General features: G+C 36.8%; 1 protein-coding gene across 1 annotated transcript in view; it reads right to left on the bottom strand.

Moving 5' to 3' along the window:
* Positions 1-248: 248 nt before the first annotated feature.
* Positions 249-18,978, bottom strand: part of LOC128985320 (zinc finger Ran-binding domain-containing protein 2) — a 36,170-nt gene continuing 17,440 nt past the window's right edge. The window contains exons 2-3 of the mRNA XM_054404716.1: positions 4,121-4,213; positions 249-1,180 (exon numbers count right to left, since the gene is read on the bottom strand). Of these exons, the coding sequence (XP_054260691.1) occupies positions 484-1,146 (663 nt within the window). The 5' untranslated portion in view covers positions 1,147-1,180; positions 4,121-4,213 and the 3' untranslated portion in view covers positions 249-483. The remainder of the gene's footprint in view (positions 1,181-4,120; positions 4,214-18,978) is intronic.

The following is an 18,978-nucleotide window of genomic DNA, read 5'->3' as shown; positions in this document are numbered from 1 at the left end:
ACGGGCTGGAAAAAATCTGCTTGTGGGCTGTGAGTTGGAGACCTATGATGTAGAAATTGATTGATCAATATCACAGTGGTATAGGCCTGGCAGGAAAATATTGTACAAAGACCAGGCAGCCAGAGCCCCCCAAATACAAATGCAAAGAGAGCTCGATGAAGACCTTAATTTACAGATAAGCATTGTATAAAAAAAATTAGTGTTGTTAAAGATGGGAATGTGAGTTAAAGTTCAAGGGATCATGGACATAAATTACAACTGTGACAGCTCTTAGTTGTGTATATCTATTTCAATCATACCAGTAAACTATCAGGATACTTAGACGTTCTAATCACACGCACGTTATCAAAACTTAAAAGAAAACAAGTTATTTTTCACTAAGATACCACTACTAAATAAAAACAACATTGATACTAGACAGCAGACTGTACACTTCACAATAGTTTTTTTATTTAAAGTTCAACACACTCTTGTGTCAGTCTTTTATCGTCGGTTGTCTGCCGGAGACCTGGATCTCGAACGCTCTCTTTTGTCTTCACTGTGGTTCTTAGTTCTCTCATTCCTATCCTTATCTTTTTGTTTGTCATTTGACACATCTCCCCAGTCACTTAGGTCGTACTTAGAGAGATCTCCATCATCATCCTCTTCCTCTTCCTCCTCCTCTTCTTCTTCCTCTTTGTTATCTTCTACAGTTTTATCTCTATCTTCGTGGTTTGATTCTTCATCAGTCTTAGACTTTTTCTTTTTCCTGCGTCCAAACTCATCATAATCATCATCATCAGAGTCAGCTCTCTCTTTGTACTCTACCACTCCTCGGTCGTTGTATCCCCCTCCATAACCCGTTCGTTCCTCCACCTCTCCCCACTTGGGAGCGTTGCACATGTTACACTGCTGCCGACGTGCCCAGTTGACATTACCACATTTGTTGCATGACCAGTCATCGGCACTGAACAATCCTTTACTTTTTTCAGCAGCTGCTTTGCCAATCGCTTGACCTAGCTTTTTCTTCTGCTGTGCCGTATCAGCTTTCTCCTTCCCACATCTGTTGCACTTTGTCCGCCGAGCAAAGTTAATGTTGCCACATTGCGGATCCAAGCAGAACCAATCACCTTCTCCCATTTTGAAGCTTTTTCCTGCCGCATCCATTAGGAAAACTGCAGTTGCCTCATTCAAAAGTCACCTGGAACGCAAGAAACAACGGGTAAGTTTTTCCATGTACAAGAATATCCATAACATGCATATGCATATCTGAACAAGGTGTAAGGATGATAGTTTATAAAAAGAAATGTTCAAATAAAAAAAAAATAAGGTAGATTACCTGTGCTTTTTGGAACTTGGGAGTGAACTGGAGGTATAAGAATTGTGTATGGCGGAGTACAAGTTAGGATTATGATATGTTGAAAAAAAAATGTAGCAACAAAATGTGTCCAAATTACAGATTTCAAAATGATAGTATTTAAATATAATATAGTAGGCCTATAGGCTTTAGATTTGCAAATGCCAAAGGAATATTTTGATCCTAGTAAAGTGATATGCGGTATACTTTCTACTATACGAGCACTCTGGTTATCCAAAGTTGGTTAGTTTTAAGTCTGGATATAACATTTTTTCGGTTGGAAAACAATAATTAGGATTTTACTAATGTTTCTGTTGAAGTTAAGTAAAGTTAACAAGCAATTTGTGATTTTTTGTTAATTAATACATGAAATGTTTCAATTATCATTTAAAGTATAATTATGAATGTTCCGCAATAACCTAGAAACTGAAAATCACACGGTACCAGGTTGCCCCCCCACATCGTCATTGTCTGCCGCGGTCACAGCAAAACCCTGAATAACCCCCGCGGTAATGGTACATCATCATCGTCTTCACGACAAAATCATAAACAACTCCCACTGTCCTGTATACCTTATCCGTCCATTATCGTCGTCCACGATGGCTGCCACATTTTGATAATTTTCCGTGGTTGTGTAAACATTGTCATTGTTTCCCGTGGTGAGGGCAAAATTCTGAATATCCCCATGGTAATGGAAACATCATCATCGTCTTCCACAATCGCGGCACAATTCTGTTCATTTCCCCTGACAGTGTTGGCATCGTTATTGTCTCCCGCGGTCACAGCAAAACAGCGGGTAATATTGGTATAAATAGGTACAAATCACATTAAATAGGTTACAGTTGTCGCACCTCACTTTTTAGAAATCGAGCACTGAAAATGACTACTATCAAATTATAACGTCAAATTATTACGACCTCAAATTCATAACATGACTACAAAAATTGAATTTTTAATAATTATTCCATAGTTCTAAGTAATTTAGTTTCAAAGTACTTTTAATTCTGAAAAAGTAGGTTGCTAACTATAAAATACAAACATCACAATTCCAAACACTCAGTATTCATAGCTTAACGTTTCCAAGTCCCGATAAGAGGTAGTCTATATTTGCCAGTTACTGTACCACTCTGAATGGCCTTGAATTTCATGTATAATTGTGATCTGAGGTACCTAACAGTTGTTATTCATGGATTTATTCAATAATACATTAGCTGTCAGTAAGAAGCCTAATGAAATATAGCATGGTAAAAAAATTAATACTTCCTAATGCAACAACAGATATCATCACCCATCAGAAACAAACTAGTCTTAAGATAGTTATAGTGCTCGCCTAGTAATCAAAAGGTCGCCGGTTGGATCCTGAGAAAATTCAATAGCTTTTTGATGGTTCTAAACTGGACCCAGCTGTTCCTGATCATTGGGCTTTAAATAAATTATCCTGACTAATGAAGCTGCTGATCTTAATCAGTAACAAAGCTACACAGGTCATCACACACCATTCTACACTCATCCTTCACTAATATTCGGGTTAAAATGCGCCTAGGTGGCGTCTCAATGACTGATAATTGATAAAATAAAATACACCCTCCATTCAATAAATATGGGTACTGGTTCACTGTAACCTCAACAGAGAGGTGAAGAGGTGTCCTACCGGCCAGACTCGATAGAGGAGTCCCCCACCATTCAGAAGCAATTTGGTTCAGTTTTTCTGCAGGCATTCGTTGAGACATTTGGTTGATTTTCAAGCTGAATGTTTTCTCATGGTTTTGTCGCATTAACATGGAGCATACCTGTCGAGCAATGCTACGCTGTAAAGTTTTGCTTTAAAATTGGAAAAGTGAGCCCTCATTAATCTTATGGGGATGATGCCTTAAGCTGCACAAGAGTTTGTTTTTGAGTGGCACAAAAGTTTAAGGAAGGCCGGGAACTCTTTGAAGACCAGCACCTCTTCAGATGTCTGACAAGAAATCTTGGACTGCATACAGGAAGATCCAAATTTTCTGGACGTCATTACCGGCGATAAAACTTGGGTGTTCCAGTATTATCCGGAAACAAAACGTTCAAGTTCAGAGTCCAAAACTTCTTTCACTTTCCCTACCTGAGCCTCGGTTCGAGCGGTGGTCGGGCGGTAAAACTTGGGTGTTCCAGTATTATCCGGAAAAAAAAACGTTCAAGTTCAGAGTCTAAAACTTCTTTCACTTCCCCCACATCTGAGCCAGGTTCGAGCGGGGTGGTCGGGCGTCTGATGCGGTGCTCGACTTTGAAGAATCCCTTCCTTAAACATTTTGTGCCACTCAATAACTCCTTATGCGGCTTAAGGCATCATCTCCATAAGCCTGTTTAATTAGTCCAAGGGTCTCCGACACAGATTTTGAGAGTTTAAAGCAAAATTTTACAGTGTAGCGTTGCTCGACGGTTCCGGTACGTTGCATGTTGGCATAATAACTCAATGAAAAAACACTCAGCGCAAAAACCAATATAACGACTCAACGAATGCCCGCAGGCAACTGAACCAAAATGCTCCTGAATAGTGGTAATCCTTCTATCGAGCCCAACCTGTCGGACTCCCCTCCACCACTCTGTTGAGGCTACAGTGAACCAGTCCCGATACATATTGAATGAACCCTGTATACGTAAAACACAACTATAGAACTTTTCTCAATAAAAATAATTGCTGAGTTATAAACAAACTTTAAAGTAGTTAGAAACGACCAACATAAGTAAAAAAGTAAACACTCAATTATAATATAGGTATTTCTTGTGAGGCAAGGTGCTTGTTCTTACCAATAAAAGAAGTATTCTTTTCACAGGACGTTTATTTTGAGAACCACCTCTTGACAAGGGTTTTATTGAGAGGCATTCAACCTCAGCATCTACCTAAAACAAACGATTATTCTTATTACATTTCACACTCTATAATTCGACATATAGTAGTTTCAATCCAATGCTGCAATAAACAAGTCGTCAGCCTATACCTGTGCAGCACTGGAATTCGGTACATGTAGTGAGAAAAGTCTTGTGCCTTCTCGATTGTGATTGTCAGTTTGGTTTCTCAGTCCTTGAAACGATTATGAATGATTTGTGAGTAGAAGGGATCAATTATTGTGCTTTACTTGATTATTACCAATTTTACTACAATAATTGAGCGGAACGTGCCATACACATTCAAATCTTGTTAGCCTAACTATGTAGTACAAGCAATCGTTATTGAATATAGAATATAATTAATATTACATTGAGAGAGGTACATAATGATGTGTATTCATGTAGGAATATGGCTAAGAGTAAAATTAATTGTAGTTATACTGAACATTATTTAGGTACACAAAAGTTAATGAATTTAATAAAGTTAAATCATGAAGTTCTGTTTTCAATGAACATATATTTTTGGTAAATTAATGCTCAACTATCTATCTATTACCATAGACAAATAGAATGAACATAGACCGTCAGCTGTGCTGCGGTTAGCCTAAGTTCTGGCGTTCACCGCTAGGTTTGCCGTGTAGTTACAGCGCACACCGCTGCAGGGTCTGCTGGTCACATACGGCTCTTGCGCTCGGCCCTCGCCTGAAGCGGTGTGCGCTGTAACTACACGAGACTCCTAGCGGTGCGCGCTGGAACCTTCCTTTGACAGTCTATATTTATTCTATTTGTCTATGCTATTACTAATATTATAAATGTGAAAGTCTGTGTGTTTGTTTGTTTGAAAAAGCAATATAATTCTTTGTACTGTATTGGGTTAACAAACAATGGTACTTGGGCTATGTGAGCATTTAACAATACATCTAGTATCATAATGATACTCACTGCATAATACTTACTATGTTTAACATAAATGTATATTACGTTACTAGTCCGGAAATTAAGTGTTTACATTAATGTATTAGTCCGGTAAACACATTTTGGACGAGTGATATGCAACATTTTTTGCTATTACTACCCTAACAATAGAAAAACGGTCAAAATTAGTGATTATTTATGTCTATGTTTATAGTAGAATATCTGTGGTATGTAATCTATACTTAATAAGATAAAGGTTTTCCCCTTAACGCCCCTTTTTCAGCTGTCCTACTTAACACACACAATTAACACAATTACACACAATTAATGTCATTTAAAAGCTTATGATCTAGTACACCTGCAAATAATAACGAAAAAAGTTATTTCCTTAACACATTCGATGCGGCCTACTGCTATAGCAGTAGCGTGGCACTAGCACTGCACGCGGCCTACTGCTATAGCAGTAGTGTGCTCCCCTGCCAAATATTGCGTCTGTCTGAGCCCAGCACTCGGCCGGGGACGCTGTTGTTGTTGCCAGGCTGTAACTTAGAATACGATCTTTATTTTGGTGTAAGTTGGTACTAAAGATTTTTGTAAAATCACGTCTGCCCATGCTTTTGTCCCGGTATCGGGGATATTCTCTATTCAAGCCATATTACAAAGACACTGGTTATTGATCCAGGCAGTGCTGCTACCTTTGGGTGTTTCAGTGAACTATGTCCACTTTCGGGGTAACACGGAACAATCACCACTGCTCTTTTGTGATTGGTCTTATAGAGATATTTGAATGCCAATTGTGATCGCTGATTCAGAAGGCGCCGAGGCTGCGCCCGGGCCTCGTCGCAGTTTTCAAGCGCTTGTGTAAAGGTTTTCAGCAGCGAACGTGTTAAGGGCTGATTAAAGGGCCCCCCCTTGCTCCAGAACTAATTATTCCAGAGCTCTCTTTCAAAGCTCTGTTGCTGCTGACCAACTTTCTCTATAACAGTTAAAATATGAATTGTGTAACAGCTGATCCTTGAGTAGAATGTTTAACTACAGTCAAATTGTAAACAAAAGACAGTCGAACCAGTTTATGAAAATTGATTTTAAATAGACAGTTTTTCTTTATTATTTTAGCCTCACTGAGATAGGTAAATCACTTTTCAGTCTTTATGGTGTCGATCTAGATCTTTGAATAAGTAACATGCCGAACATTTCGATTGCCAATACATGCACACATCGACATTAGCGTTCATAGGGTTTATTCAACGTACTACTTGAGGGACAGTGGGATAAGTAATACAACTAACTTGCAGCAAAATGAGGTGGCGGGCTACACAAGTGGTCGTCGTCAATGGGTTAAGCAGGTGGCAATAGCCGTTTTCCGGACTAAATCCTTGCGTGGGAAGTCTATTGAAACAGAGTTGCGAGGCAAAAAAAAAAGGATTAACAAAAAGTATATGGAAAACAATACTGATAGCCTAACTAATAATACTTCATAGTTATGGATGAATCATCATAGCCTATTCAAACAATTATTGCTCTAGCTTAACAAATATCAACAACATGATTAGTTATTGACATACTAAATTTAGCATGATGTTGAAACTATAAGCAAAAAATAAGGCTAATTATTATCTGGGAAGTCAGAAGAAGCGTCACTATCATATTCAACAGGTCCATGGATAACATGTATTCCATTTTTCAGCAGAGGAGTTCCTTTTCCTTTCCCTGAAAAACAATGCACAAATATTAGTAGCAAAACTTTCACGTTTAAAAATGTATTGTTTAAAGGTTAGACAAAAAATATACAACAAGTTGTATAAAATTATCTCAGTTATGTTTTAGGTTTGTCACCTGAATTTTTTATGGATCAATCACATCGAAGTATATAGTATAACTGGAACAATTATTAGTCAAATTGCTAAATAAGAATAAACAAAATAAGTTTTGGAGATGTTCTTATTTTATTTTGTATTTCATTTCCTATATTTCCTCATATGTTGGCCAGTTAGGCCTACTCTAATAAACATAAATCTACCATATAACATAAATAACATTTAAATCTTTTACTGAGAAATTTCTATATTGAACTTTGAATTGTAATCACGATAAGAAAACTTCACAATTTACAGGAGTTTACAATGAGGGAAAGCATATAAACAGAAAAATGTCATTTTTAGTGATAGTATTTAATTTGATACTTAACATGTCAGCTCATTACTACAGTTGCAATTTGTCGTTTTGACAATAATTAGGATTGATTTCAAAATCCATCTAACTAGGCAGACCTGTATTTAGATGACTACGCCACAACATGTTTATTACTGATTTACTTCTATTGAGGAAAAGTGAGAGACATGTACTATACTCATTTTTAAACAGCCCTCCGACCTGGAGAACTGGAATTGAATGTGAATTTTGTTGAACGGGAGAAAGACAGTGATTTGCACTTGATTCTGGTATGGGCCAAGAATACCATCAATATCCTATGGCCGAGACTCCATTCCCGAGACTGTGTTACATCTATTCCCTTTTAGCGAATTTCCCTGTAGGGAAGTAAAATAAAAATTTTAAAATTTGTAGATTTATATATATATATATGTGTCCGTGAACGATGACTTGAGTAATTTTTGTCAGATTTTGATGAAATTTGGTTTAAAGGTGTCAAGCAGGATAAACTTGAATGAGTTCGCGAACCAACATGATTGGACTATGGGAACGGGGGTTTATGGGCGGTTTTATGGGGTAAAAATAGGTTTTTCCCATTTTTGACCCTAAAAACACAAAATTTCACAATTACTTTCCAAACCATTATGTAGAGCTTAAAGAAACAAATAATTTAGTATATTGAAGCGTTTTTATACGCCTAAGGGTTACGGAGAAAATTCAAAAAAATTATAATTTTAAAATTCTTATGTTATTCTTATGGAGAATAAGTCAACTGTTGTAGTTTGCTTATTTTTATTTATGAACATACTAGCTGTACCCGCGGGCTTTGCCCCGTTTTACTTCATAAGTGAGCTCGTTCGCATGGCTCAATCACGTACTGGTTGAAGTTTGTTCGCTACGCTCACTCACCTTTAGGTTGGAGCTCGTTCGCTACGCTCACTTGCCTTCAGCTTCAGGTTAGCTCGTTCGCTACGCTAACTCGCCTCCAGGATGAAGTTCGTTCGCTACGCTCACTCACCTTTTGGTTGCAAATTAGCTGTTGTCATAGATAAAAAAAATAATAGTGCTGCACCCTGTTGGTAATCCTTGTAAGTTTTTAATGCTTTTGCATATCATAGAATCAACTTTTTAGATGAAACAGCTGACTAAATTATTTAATTCCCTTTTAATATGAATACTCATAAGGTTAACATGGGGAACTATAGAGCCACTGGGGCGGAGCCCGAAAGGATTTTTGAGATAAGAATATGCCTATATGTCAATCGGGAATGTGAGCTATCATCATGCCAAATTTCAGCAAAATCCGTCCAGTGGTTAATGCGTTCACTTGTCACAAACATACATCCATACATACATCCATACATCCAAACTTTCTCATTTATAATATTAGTAGGATTTTGATCAAATTTGGAAAAAATATTAATTTCTTACTAAACTACAGTACTGTACCTATTAACATTTTACATTAAAAAACACTTTTTTACCCTCCCTGTTGCAGCAAACCTAAGTACTTGTTAAACTAATTCTATTTAAATAGGGAATAAATGTGATATATTTAAGGAGACATATCTATATATATAAATGGCAAAGCCCTCACTGACTGACTCACTCACTCACTCACTCACTCACTCATCACTAATTCTCCCACTTCCCATTTTCCTAGGAGGCTGAAATTTGGTACACTGATTCTTTTGGCATTAAATAGGAAAACTAAGTCGTTTTTATTCTGATCGGACTCTCGGGCTCTGCCCCAGTGGCTCTGGAGTTTCCCATGTTAACCTTATGAGTACTCATATTTAAATGGAATTAATGAATCTTAACAGCTGTTTCAATTAAACAAGTTGGTTCTGTTCTATGATGTGCAATAGCATTAAAGTTACAAGGATTACCAACAGAGGGTGCAGCACTATAATTTTTTTTTTTTAATTTATGACAACAGCTAATTTGCAACCAAAAGGTGAGTGAGCGTAGCGAACGAACTTCAACCTGGAGGCGAGTTAGCGTAGCGAACGAGCTAACCTGAAGGCAAGTGAGCGCAGCGAACGAGCTCCAATCTAAAGGTGAGTGAGCTTAGCGAACGAACTTCAACCAGGACGTGACTGAACCATGCGAACGAGCTCACTTATGAAGTAAAACGGGGCAAAGCCCTCGGGTACAGCTAGTGTATATATAAAAGGCAAAGCCCTCACTGACTCACTGACTGACTCACTCACTCATCACTAATTCTCTTGCTTCCCATTTACCTACGAGGCTGAAATTTGGTACACTGATTCTTTAGGCATTAAATAGGAAAACTAAGTTGTTTTTATCCTGATCGGACTCTCGGGCACCGCCCCAGTGGCTCTGGAGTTTCCCATGTTAACCTTATGAGTACTCATGTTTAAATGGAATTAATGAATCTCAACAGCTGTTTCAATTAAACAAGTTGGTTCTGTTCTATGATGTTCAATAGCATTAAAGTTACAAGGATTACCAACAGGGTGCAGTACTATTATTTTTTTTTAATTTATGACAACAGCTAATTTGCAACCAAAAGGTGAGTGAGCGTAGCGAACGAACTTCAACCTGGAAGCGAATTAGCGTAGCGAACGAGCTAACCTGAAGGCAAGTGAGCGCAGCGAACGAGCTCTAACCTAAAGGTGAGTGAGCGTAGCGAACGAACTTCAACCAGGACGTGATTGAGCCATGCAAACGAGCTCACTTATGAAGTTAAACGGGGCAAAGCCCGCGGGTACAGCTAGTAGGGAATAAATGCAGGATATGATCACAGTATCAGTATCGCCGAACCTGCCAGGATACAGGTGTTTGTGACCGTGGGATATCATCGGTGTTTACTATCAAAAAGTTTTACTTTTTTTACTTGTTTTGTTGTACAGTAAGCCCCCTCATTTCTGGCCTACTTGGGACCAAGCCCCTGGCCGGATAACATTTTGGCCGTATAAACCAACCTGTTATTAAAAGGATAATTTTTATCTAAATACTTGTGATTGGTTAAATAGTGTTTAAGGCTCTTTTTTGGAATGTACAAGCTCAACTGAGTAGTGAAACCCCTAAAAATGTTTATGAATGGGAAACAGATAAACCGTTAGAACGCTCAAATCATGGAGACTACTACTACAGCCATGAGAAATATTTTTGGTGTCGATTCTGGGAAGTGATTGGATAAACTGAGGACTGGAAATTCCAAGGCCGGATATTGGGGGTTCTACTGTACTTGTTTACTTTCTGCGGGTCGTAGGTCAGAGACCCCTTATAATGTAAGAGGATTTCCCCTACCTACTTGGCTTGTATGGTATGTATTATTTAATACTGAAGTTTCACTATCCTTGCTGATTAAGGAAACCTCTAAGATTAAAATTTGTGGAAACCGCGGTAGAATTTACACTAAAATCCAAACAAATAAAAATTTAAAAATAAACACAAGTATCCTACTAATTTATAAGTGAGAAGTTTGGATGTATGTATGGATGTTTGTGACAAGTAAATGTGAAAAATACTGGTCAGATTGGGCTTAAATGTGGGGTGATGATAGCTCACATTCCCGATTAACATATAGACATATTGTTATCTCAAAACTCCTTTCAGGTTCCGCCCAAGTGGCTCTGGAGTTTCCCATGTTAACCTAATGGGTATTCCCATTTGAAAGGAATTAAATAATTTTGTCCGCTGATTCAACCAAACAAGTTGGTTCTATGATATTCAATAGCATTAAAAAGTTATAAGGTTTACCAACAGGGTGAAGCACTATTATATTTTTTGCAATTATGATAGCAGCTAATTTGAAGTGAGCAGCATCAAAAAGCTGTGATGCACAATGAGAACTGTCAAAGTACGATTGTTTACAGTAATGTTTATGTTTTTAATTTAATACATAATTTGTGATATTGTGTGAATGTTTGATAATTTAATTTTTTATATTGTTTAGGTGCAGTGGCAGAATAGAATGGCTATGGTAGATGTGTAATACTATACTGTATGTAGGCTACTACACTATATCTGTAATAAATAATATAGCATACCGTAAATATAAAGAACCTAATTCTCTCAAGCCTTATCCTCCCTCCCCCATTGCAAACGCAAAGCTAGAGTATAACTGCAATGAGCATTTTATACTTATACGCCAACCCCGTACGAAGAACGGGCACTTTGCTAGTTATTTATAAATGGACAGCTATGTGATTGAGGTGTTTAGCTTACCCAAGACTCTAGCATTCAATACTACTCTTATTGGTTCTTTCCCGTCTGACAATCTGAGAGTTTGTTCTTCAACCATTAGTTGTTCCTTGTGAGTGAACAGTTCCATGTGAAATGTAATTTGGTCTTTTGATTCTTCAATTTTGTTAATCTTCAAATGAGGATTACAGCTTGATTGTTCGTTTGGGATTACTTGGCTTTCACATTCTTTTTCACAGATTGATCTTGGAATGGGAAATGATATTGCGTATCGATGATTCACTTGAAGAAATCCAAGGTGAACATCAAGTGCATTGCCATTCTTCTGAACAAGTATTTCATTTTCTTTCCCAACCACGTCCTTGCTCTCATCAAAATGAACCCTATGATATTCTGAAAAAAGAAAATAAATTTAAAGGCTTAATAAAGAAGATCACTAAGTAGCTACAAAAATCTAACAATTATTTTAAGCATATTAATAAAAATTGGGTACTTATCTATCATACTGAGATTGTAATAGACTGTAGAATAATTTAATAATACATTCAAATTTTAACAAACAAGGCCTGAAATGGAACAAAAATATTTTTCATGTTTTTTATGCTGCAATTATTGCAACAAACAGGAAGCTTTAAAAACTGCCGCAACTAAACACACTCACACAAGAGTTAAGAGTAACAACTATGACAAAACACCACCACATGGTATGAGAAACATTTTGAATGGCAAACAAGCAGTGTTGGTGGTAGACTAATTTATGACCAACGTCCAATAAATTATTAATACTAGTGCACCTGTTGCTCGAATTTGAGCTATTGCAAAGTACTACAGGCGTTATTTAAAAACGAATAATAACCCTAGTCATAATTTCCAATGTACTAAAAGAGTCAAGTCCAAGATAGTGTAATCAATCACAATCACTCCACTCCAGTTATCGAAACTGAAACGAACTTACTCTGAAAACCAACGCTCTTGTGTGTATCATGTGTTTACTATGAACAGCTGTATACAAATTATTCGTCTGTTTTAAGTAAACAAAATCTGTTGTTCATAAGAAAAACATCGGGATTAGGGGTCTCAATCCCGGGATCACAGTCAGTTTTTGATACCTGGAAATCCCAGGATTGGCGTCTCTTAATCCCGGGACTAACGGGATTGCAAAACCTATGTTTATATATTTTTTTTTTTTTTTTTATTTGAGGAGTTTACCAGCCACAACGCTAGTCAATTTTGTTTAGGCCGGCCAAAAATATTAATTTTCAATGTTACGTCTTAATATAAATGTTTTGTGTGTGAGTGTATGTATACATGTGAACTTCGACGATGACCAATGCTATCAACAGTAATTTAACAAGACAGAAGATTTGACATTGGGGCTGAATGCCCCGAAACTATAGTCATCTTAAAAGACGACTTGGATTGAAGACGTAAATAAGGTGTTAACATATTATTATTAGTACTCTTTATCAATCCAGGAGGCAAAACATGGATGTAAATACATGTTTCAAGTGTATTAGATGTATTTAAATTTACTTTCTGAAAACGTTATTAGGCCTACATTAGTTAAAAGTTAACAAATAACAGTAACGGTATGAATTATTTTCAGTTTTACTTTTGACATTAAACGCAAACAACACAATTGATGTGGCAAACATAAAATATGGCAATCGGTAATTGAAGTACCGTATTGTTTTCTTAACTTAGTAACATTAAAGGCCTGAGAATATAAACACGCCATTATTATTTCATTATTAAGATTACTTATGTTTAGGGTTTATAACTTTATCTTCGTATTTGGTTTTAAGTACGGTGATTAATTTTTTTATAATCCTAAATAATGTTTTTCGTACACACGTTAGTACATAAGCAGATGGTTTGTTGTTGTACCTTAAACTGTTTTATTGCTGTCAGTCAACGTACATTTTTACACTTCAAATGATGATGCTTCCAATATTATCTTTAGGCCTATATCTTATTTTGATTTATTTAGTTTCCATATTAGCATATTATTCTCAGTAGTCAAACTTCCAGCTGTCTTCTTGGCAAGTTTAGTGTTAAATGAATCGTCACGTGTAGGCTACTGTTTTTTTGTATGTATTTATTAAATTCTAGAATGATATAATAACATGTATACACTGTAAATAAGAAAGATGGATGATGAAAGTTCCTTGTGGTAATATTTCTTTACTTAGAAAACGCCATAATTGCGCAGTGTAACACTGGTAAGGCCAGTTTAAAACATTAAGGACTCAACAAGGGGACTTCACGCTCTTTTAAAATGGCTAAAAAGTTAAAATAATATAATCCCGGGATTGATCAACAAAGTCATATTGTTCTCAAGAAGATTTTTTTTTATTTTACTTTTATAACAGTTAATTAAAAATAAATGTTTTTCTAAAAAAATTTACAAGGATCGGACGTATATATACGCCGTTGACAGAACAAACTCACAAACGACACAAAAGAAATGGCCGAACACTTTAACACATTCTTCTCAAATATAGCAGAAAATACCCTTGACCAAAACAGAGCAATCGTTATAGACCCTGAAACAGTGCTGAATGGAGAGGAACCAGTCTGCCCAATACACCTTACCCTAACTTCAACATCCTATAAAGAAGTTAAAACAATAATAAACTCCCTAAAAGCCAAAACATCAAGTGGAATAGATGAGTTTTCCTCTAAGATGATAAAGCACTGCTCTCAAGAACTCATCTCTCCTCTGGTTTATCTTATAAATAAATCATTTAAAGAAGACAAATTCCCATCCGCCATAAAAGTCAGTAAAATATACCCCAAACATAAAAAAGGACCAACTGAAAATGCTCAAAACTACAGGCCCATCTCTCTCATCTCCAGTTTCTCTAAAATCATAGAAAAAATTGCTCTGGCTAGATTAATGGCACATCTTAATCATAACAAACTCTTAACTGACAGCCAACATGGCTTTCGGAAGAATAAATCTACATCCTCAGCAATAACAGCACTAATTGAGTACGTCCTAGACCAGATAGAAAACAAACAATACATTTCCGCCATCTTCCTTGATTACAGTAAGGCTTTTGACTGCCTGGGCCACGACCTGATATGCAAGAAATTTGAAAGACTCGGTATAAGAAACTCTGCGCTAGAATGGTTCAAAAGCTACCTAACGGGACGTTCACAAGTCATGGAACTGAAAAACTCATCAAATGAAGTCACAGAAAGTTTCAAATCTTCAAAAAGCAAGCTGACGAGAGGAGTTCCACAAGGCTCTGTATTAGGCCCGATTCTATTCATCTTATTGACTAATGACTTCCCCAAACAAATTGAGAGTGAAAATGCTGTTGCAATCATGTATGCAGATGACACAACCATTTTGATCAAGGACAACACAGCCCAAAACCTTTACCTTAATTCAAAATCGATCCTAAATAAAGCTATCCTCTACTCAAAGAACAATGACTTAGCAATAAACCCCACAAAAACTACAACTCTGAATTTCAGTAAGAAAAAAGACATAGTCCCTCAATTAGAGGATGTAACAATAGAAAACCACACAAAATTTCTCGGTGTTATCCTTGATAACAAACTAACATGGAAAGAGCACATCAACCACTAAAGCAAAAAAATCAGTACTGTAATATATGTCGTCAGAAGAATAAACTACATAGGCGGACTCTCCGTGGCCAAAACAGCTTACTTCGCACTGGTATAGAGTCGCATCTTAGATATGGCTTGACAGTGTGGGGAGGAACTTCAACAAAAAATATGAATCAAATTCTTGTCCTTCAAAAGAAAGCCATAAGAGCCCTCGCCAACCTTGTCCCACCACAGACTTGCAGACTAGCATTCGCAAACCTAGGAATCCTCACAGTGGTGTCTCTCTACATACTTGAATCTATAAAGTATGTGAATGAAATAAACCCCCCAAGAAACCGAGACCTGCACCACTACAACAGCCGTCATGGCTCCAAATTTGCACTACCAGTTCACCGAACAACTCTTTGGGAGAAAAAACCTTCCTACACCGGCTGTAAGCTGAGGAACCATCTACCTGACTACCTGAGAGACCTGACTGGCAACAAGCTACACCAGGAGTTGAAGAAGTGGCTAATCGCAGGACCCTTCTACTCAATAAAGGAATTTTATGAAAATTAACATGTACAATTCACTATTGTATTGACACTATTGTAATTCTTGACGAATTAACAATAAAGAATATTGTATTGTATTGTATTGTAACAAAATGTGTTTTCTTCAAGGATAGTATTAGTTACCTTGGACATGTGATGTCATTCGATAAGATTCAAAATTTGCCCTTGTTGTATATGTTGAATTTAATATTAGTTGAATTTGTAGCAGCTGATTATTATTATTGTTTATGTTTGTGGTTGCTATGTTGTGAAGGGAGCGTTTCATAAACTCCAAATTTCACAAACTCCAACGCTTAAAATATTAAATAAACAGAGCGGTTCATAACCTCCAAATTTCATAAGCTCCAAATCTATAACATTCAAATAATCACTGTTTTACAATGTCCAAGTTTCACAAACTCCAACGTTTAAATATTAAATAAACAGAGCGGTTCATAATGTCCAAATTTCATAACCTCCAACGGTACAGTCTGGGCCAGAAGTCTCTCTAGTGGTTGCCACAGTCAGATAGCAGGCACCGTTCGCCAGCGCTCAACTACTGATTATACGTACATTTTAATGATTGAAGAACACTCAGATGTGCGACTCAAATATGTGTTAGCACACAATGTGCAAATCAAATTTATATTTTAGCGAATTTCCCCTATAGGGAATAAGCTATTGCCGTAGTACTCATGGTAAGACCTGGTCCCGGGACCGATTTACTTTTTCGTTTTGAGGTCCCTAGAGACCAAAAACACCATCAGTTATATATATATATATATGTATATTTACATGTGTGTCCATTAGCGCGATAACTCGAGCAAAAATCATCCGATTTTGATGAAATTTGGTACAAACGTGTAAACCTACGTTTATTCGAACGAGTTCGCGAACCAGCATGATCGGACTATGGGAACTCTTAAGAATACATACTTATACTCTTAAGAAAGCAATTACGGCGCAACAATGGTACTTCGTGTTACACCGCTACGACAGTAGAACGTGTAGCGCCTACATACCGAACCACGGCAACCTCTGCAGCGACTTCTGGCAGAGACTGTACCGTTGGAGCTTATGAAACTTGGAGGTTATGAACCGCTCTGTTTATTTGATATTTAAACGTTGGAAGTTGTGAAATTTGGACATTGTGAATCGGTGATTATTTGAAAGTTATAGTTTTGGAGTTTATAAAATTTGGAGGTTATGAAACGCACTGTTTATTTAATATTTTAGACGCTGGAGTTTGTGAAATTTGGACATTATGAACCTCACCCGTTGTGAATCATTCTAAAAAGTCAATACATATTAGTTTTACTGAAATCTTTACAATTATTTCTTAAATAGTTAACATGGTGTCAGACTTGTGAGAATGGATTGTAAACCTGCACCTCTTGATTTGAGCAATACAGCCTCAGCCAAGGAAGAATGGAGAGTATTTAAGAAGCAATGGGAAAACTACCTGGTACTAGCAGAGGCAGGAGCAGTATGTGGCACATGGCTAAGTGCACCAAGACTCAAACTGGCTATGTTTAACACATTGATAGGTAAAGAGGCCCTTAAATTGATTGAAAAGCTTGTAGATACCAACAATACAGATCTTGCTGGTATCATAGATGCATTGGATTCATATTTTGTAGGAACGACAAATCCCATATATGAAAGATTTTTGTTTAACAAAATAATCCAACACAAGAATGAAAATATTAAGGATTTTATAGGAAGGTTGAAAGAAAGAACTAAAAGTTGCGGTATTGATGGTTTGTCAAGTTTAAATAAAAATGAGTTAGAAGAGACCTTAATATGTGACCGTCTTGTCATTGGCCTAGAAAACAATGAACTATGGAAACGTCTATTGCTGAAGAAAGACTTGAAGCTAAATGATGCTATGGAAATTTGTTTGCAGCATGAAAATACAGAAACATATGTAAAGCAAATGACATCTCCAGGAAACGAAGAAACTTCTTTTAAGATTACAAAACATCAATACAATGAAAAAGGTCTATCTTGTCGATACTGTGGAAAATTTCACAAAAGAGGGGCTTGTCCGGCTTATGGTAAGATCTGTTCCAGTTGCCAAAAAAGAAACCATTTTAGTAGTGTGTGTAAAAGCAAAATGACGGTAAAACATATTGAGGACGAAGAAAACCATGATCAGCATTCTACTTCTCAAGAGGATGTTATGCATATGAAAGAAACTGATAGACCTACTTACAAAAAACAACTTTTTGTCAAAATGCAAGTCAATGGAAAGTTTTTAAAATGTCAACTAGATTCAGGAGCTACATGCAATGTTATGAGTATCACTGATTTAAGAAGACTGTTGGATACTGATAAGCCAGTTTTGAACAAAAGTATGGTCACTCGTATCATTCTATGGAGGAATGTCACAAAAATCATTAGGAAATATTGTCTTGAGAGCTAAATTTAAGAAACGGTTCTATGATTTGGGATTTGAAGTAATGGAAAGCGAAAAAAATCCGTTACTAGGGGCAAGTGATTGTTTGAGACTGGGTTTGATTACCACCGATGATGAGGTGTTTCAAGCCTTAGCAACCAAACAAGTCCAAACAAATGATTTATTTAGTAAATATCCTGATGTTTTTGAAGGGCTTGGATGTCTTGGAAGGTTCATACAACATAAAAGTTGATCCAAATGCTAAGCCTTCAGTTGCTGCTCCTAGACGTCACCCTCTTGCTATTAAAGATGAAATAAATACAGAGCTATGCAGACTTGAGTCTCTTGGAGTAATTAAAAAGGTCACAAAACATACTGATTGGGTTAGTAGTATGGTGGTCCTCAAGAAACCTAATAAAATAAGACTATGCATAGACCCTTTCTACCTAAACAAAGCCATTAAGAAATCTCACTATCAAACGCCTACTGTTGAAGAGATCATGCCACAATTAGCAGGAGCAAAATACTTTAGTATTCTTGATCTAAAAGATGGATTTTGGCACGTCAAACTTACACAGGAAGCGAGCAAACTCACAACATTTTGGACTCCTAAAGGAAGATTTCGCTGGACACGACTACCCTTTGGTATGTCTACTGCCCCTGATGAGTTCCAAAGGAGAATTCATGAAAATCTTGAAGGGTTGGATGGCATTGTTGCAATTACTGATGATGTGATGGCTTTTGTAAAGGAGACACAATTGAAGATGCTAAATTCAATCATGACAAGAACCTTCAAGTATTACTGGAATGAACTCGACAGCGAGGAATAAAATTCAACAAAGATAAATGCAAAATTGGAGCCGACAAAGTTACATACTTGTCCTCTGTTGTTTAATAACAACAGAGGGAGTTAAGCCTGATCCCAAGAAAATAGAAGCGATCAGTAAACTCAAACCACCTACTTCTAAAGACGAAGTCAGGAGATTTTTGGGATACATAACGTACCTGTCAAAATTCTTACCCAA

Source organism: Macrosteles quadrilineatus, unplaced genomic scaffold (genome assembly GCF_028750875.1).
Source record: "Macrosteles quadrilineatus isolate MER2022 unplaced genomic scaffold, UCM_ALF_1.0 Scaffold_1__1_contigs__length_201487025, whole genome shotgun sequence".
In the NCBI taxonomy this organism is placed as follows: domain Eukaryota; kingdom Metazoa; phylum Arthropoda; class Insecta; order Hemiptera; family Cicadellidae; genus Macrosteles; species Macrosteles quadrilineatus.
Note: the sequence above shows the minus strand (reverse complement) of the source record. Positions and strands in the feature narration are given on the sequence as shown.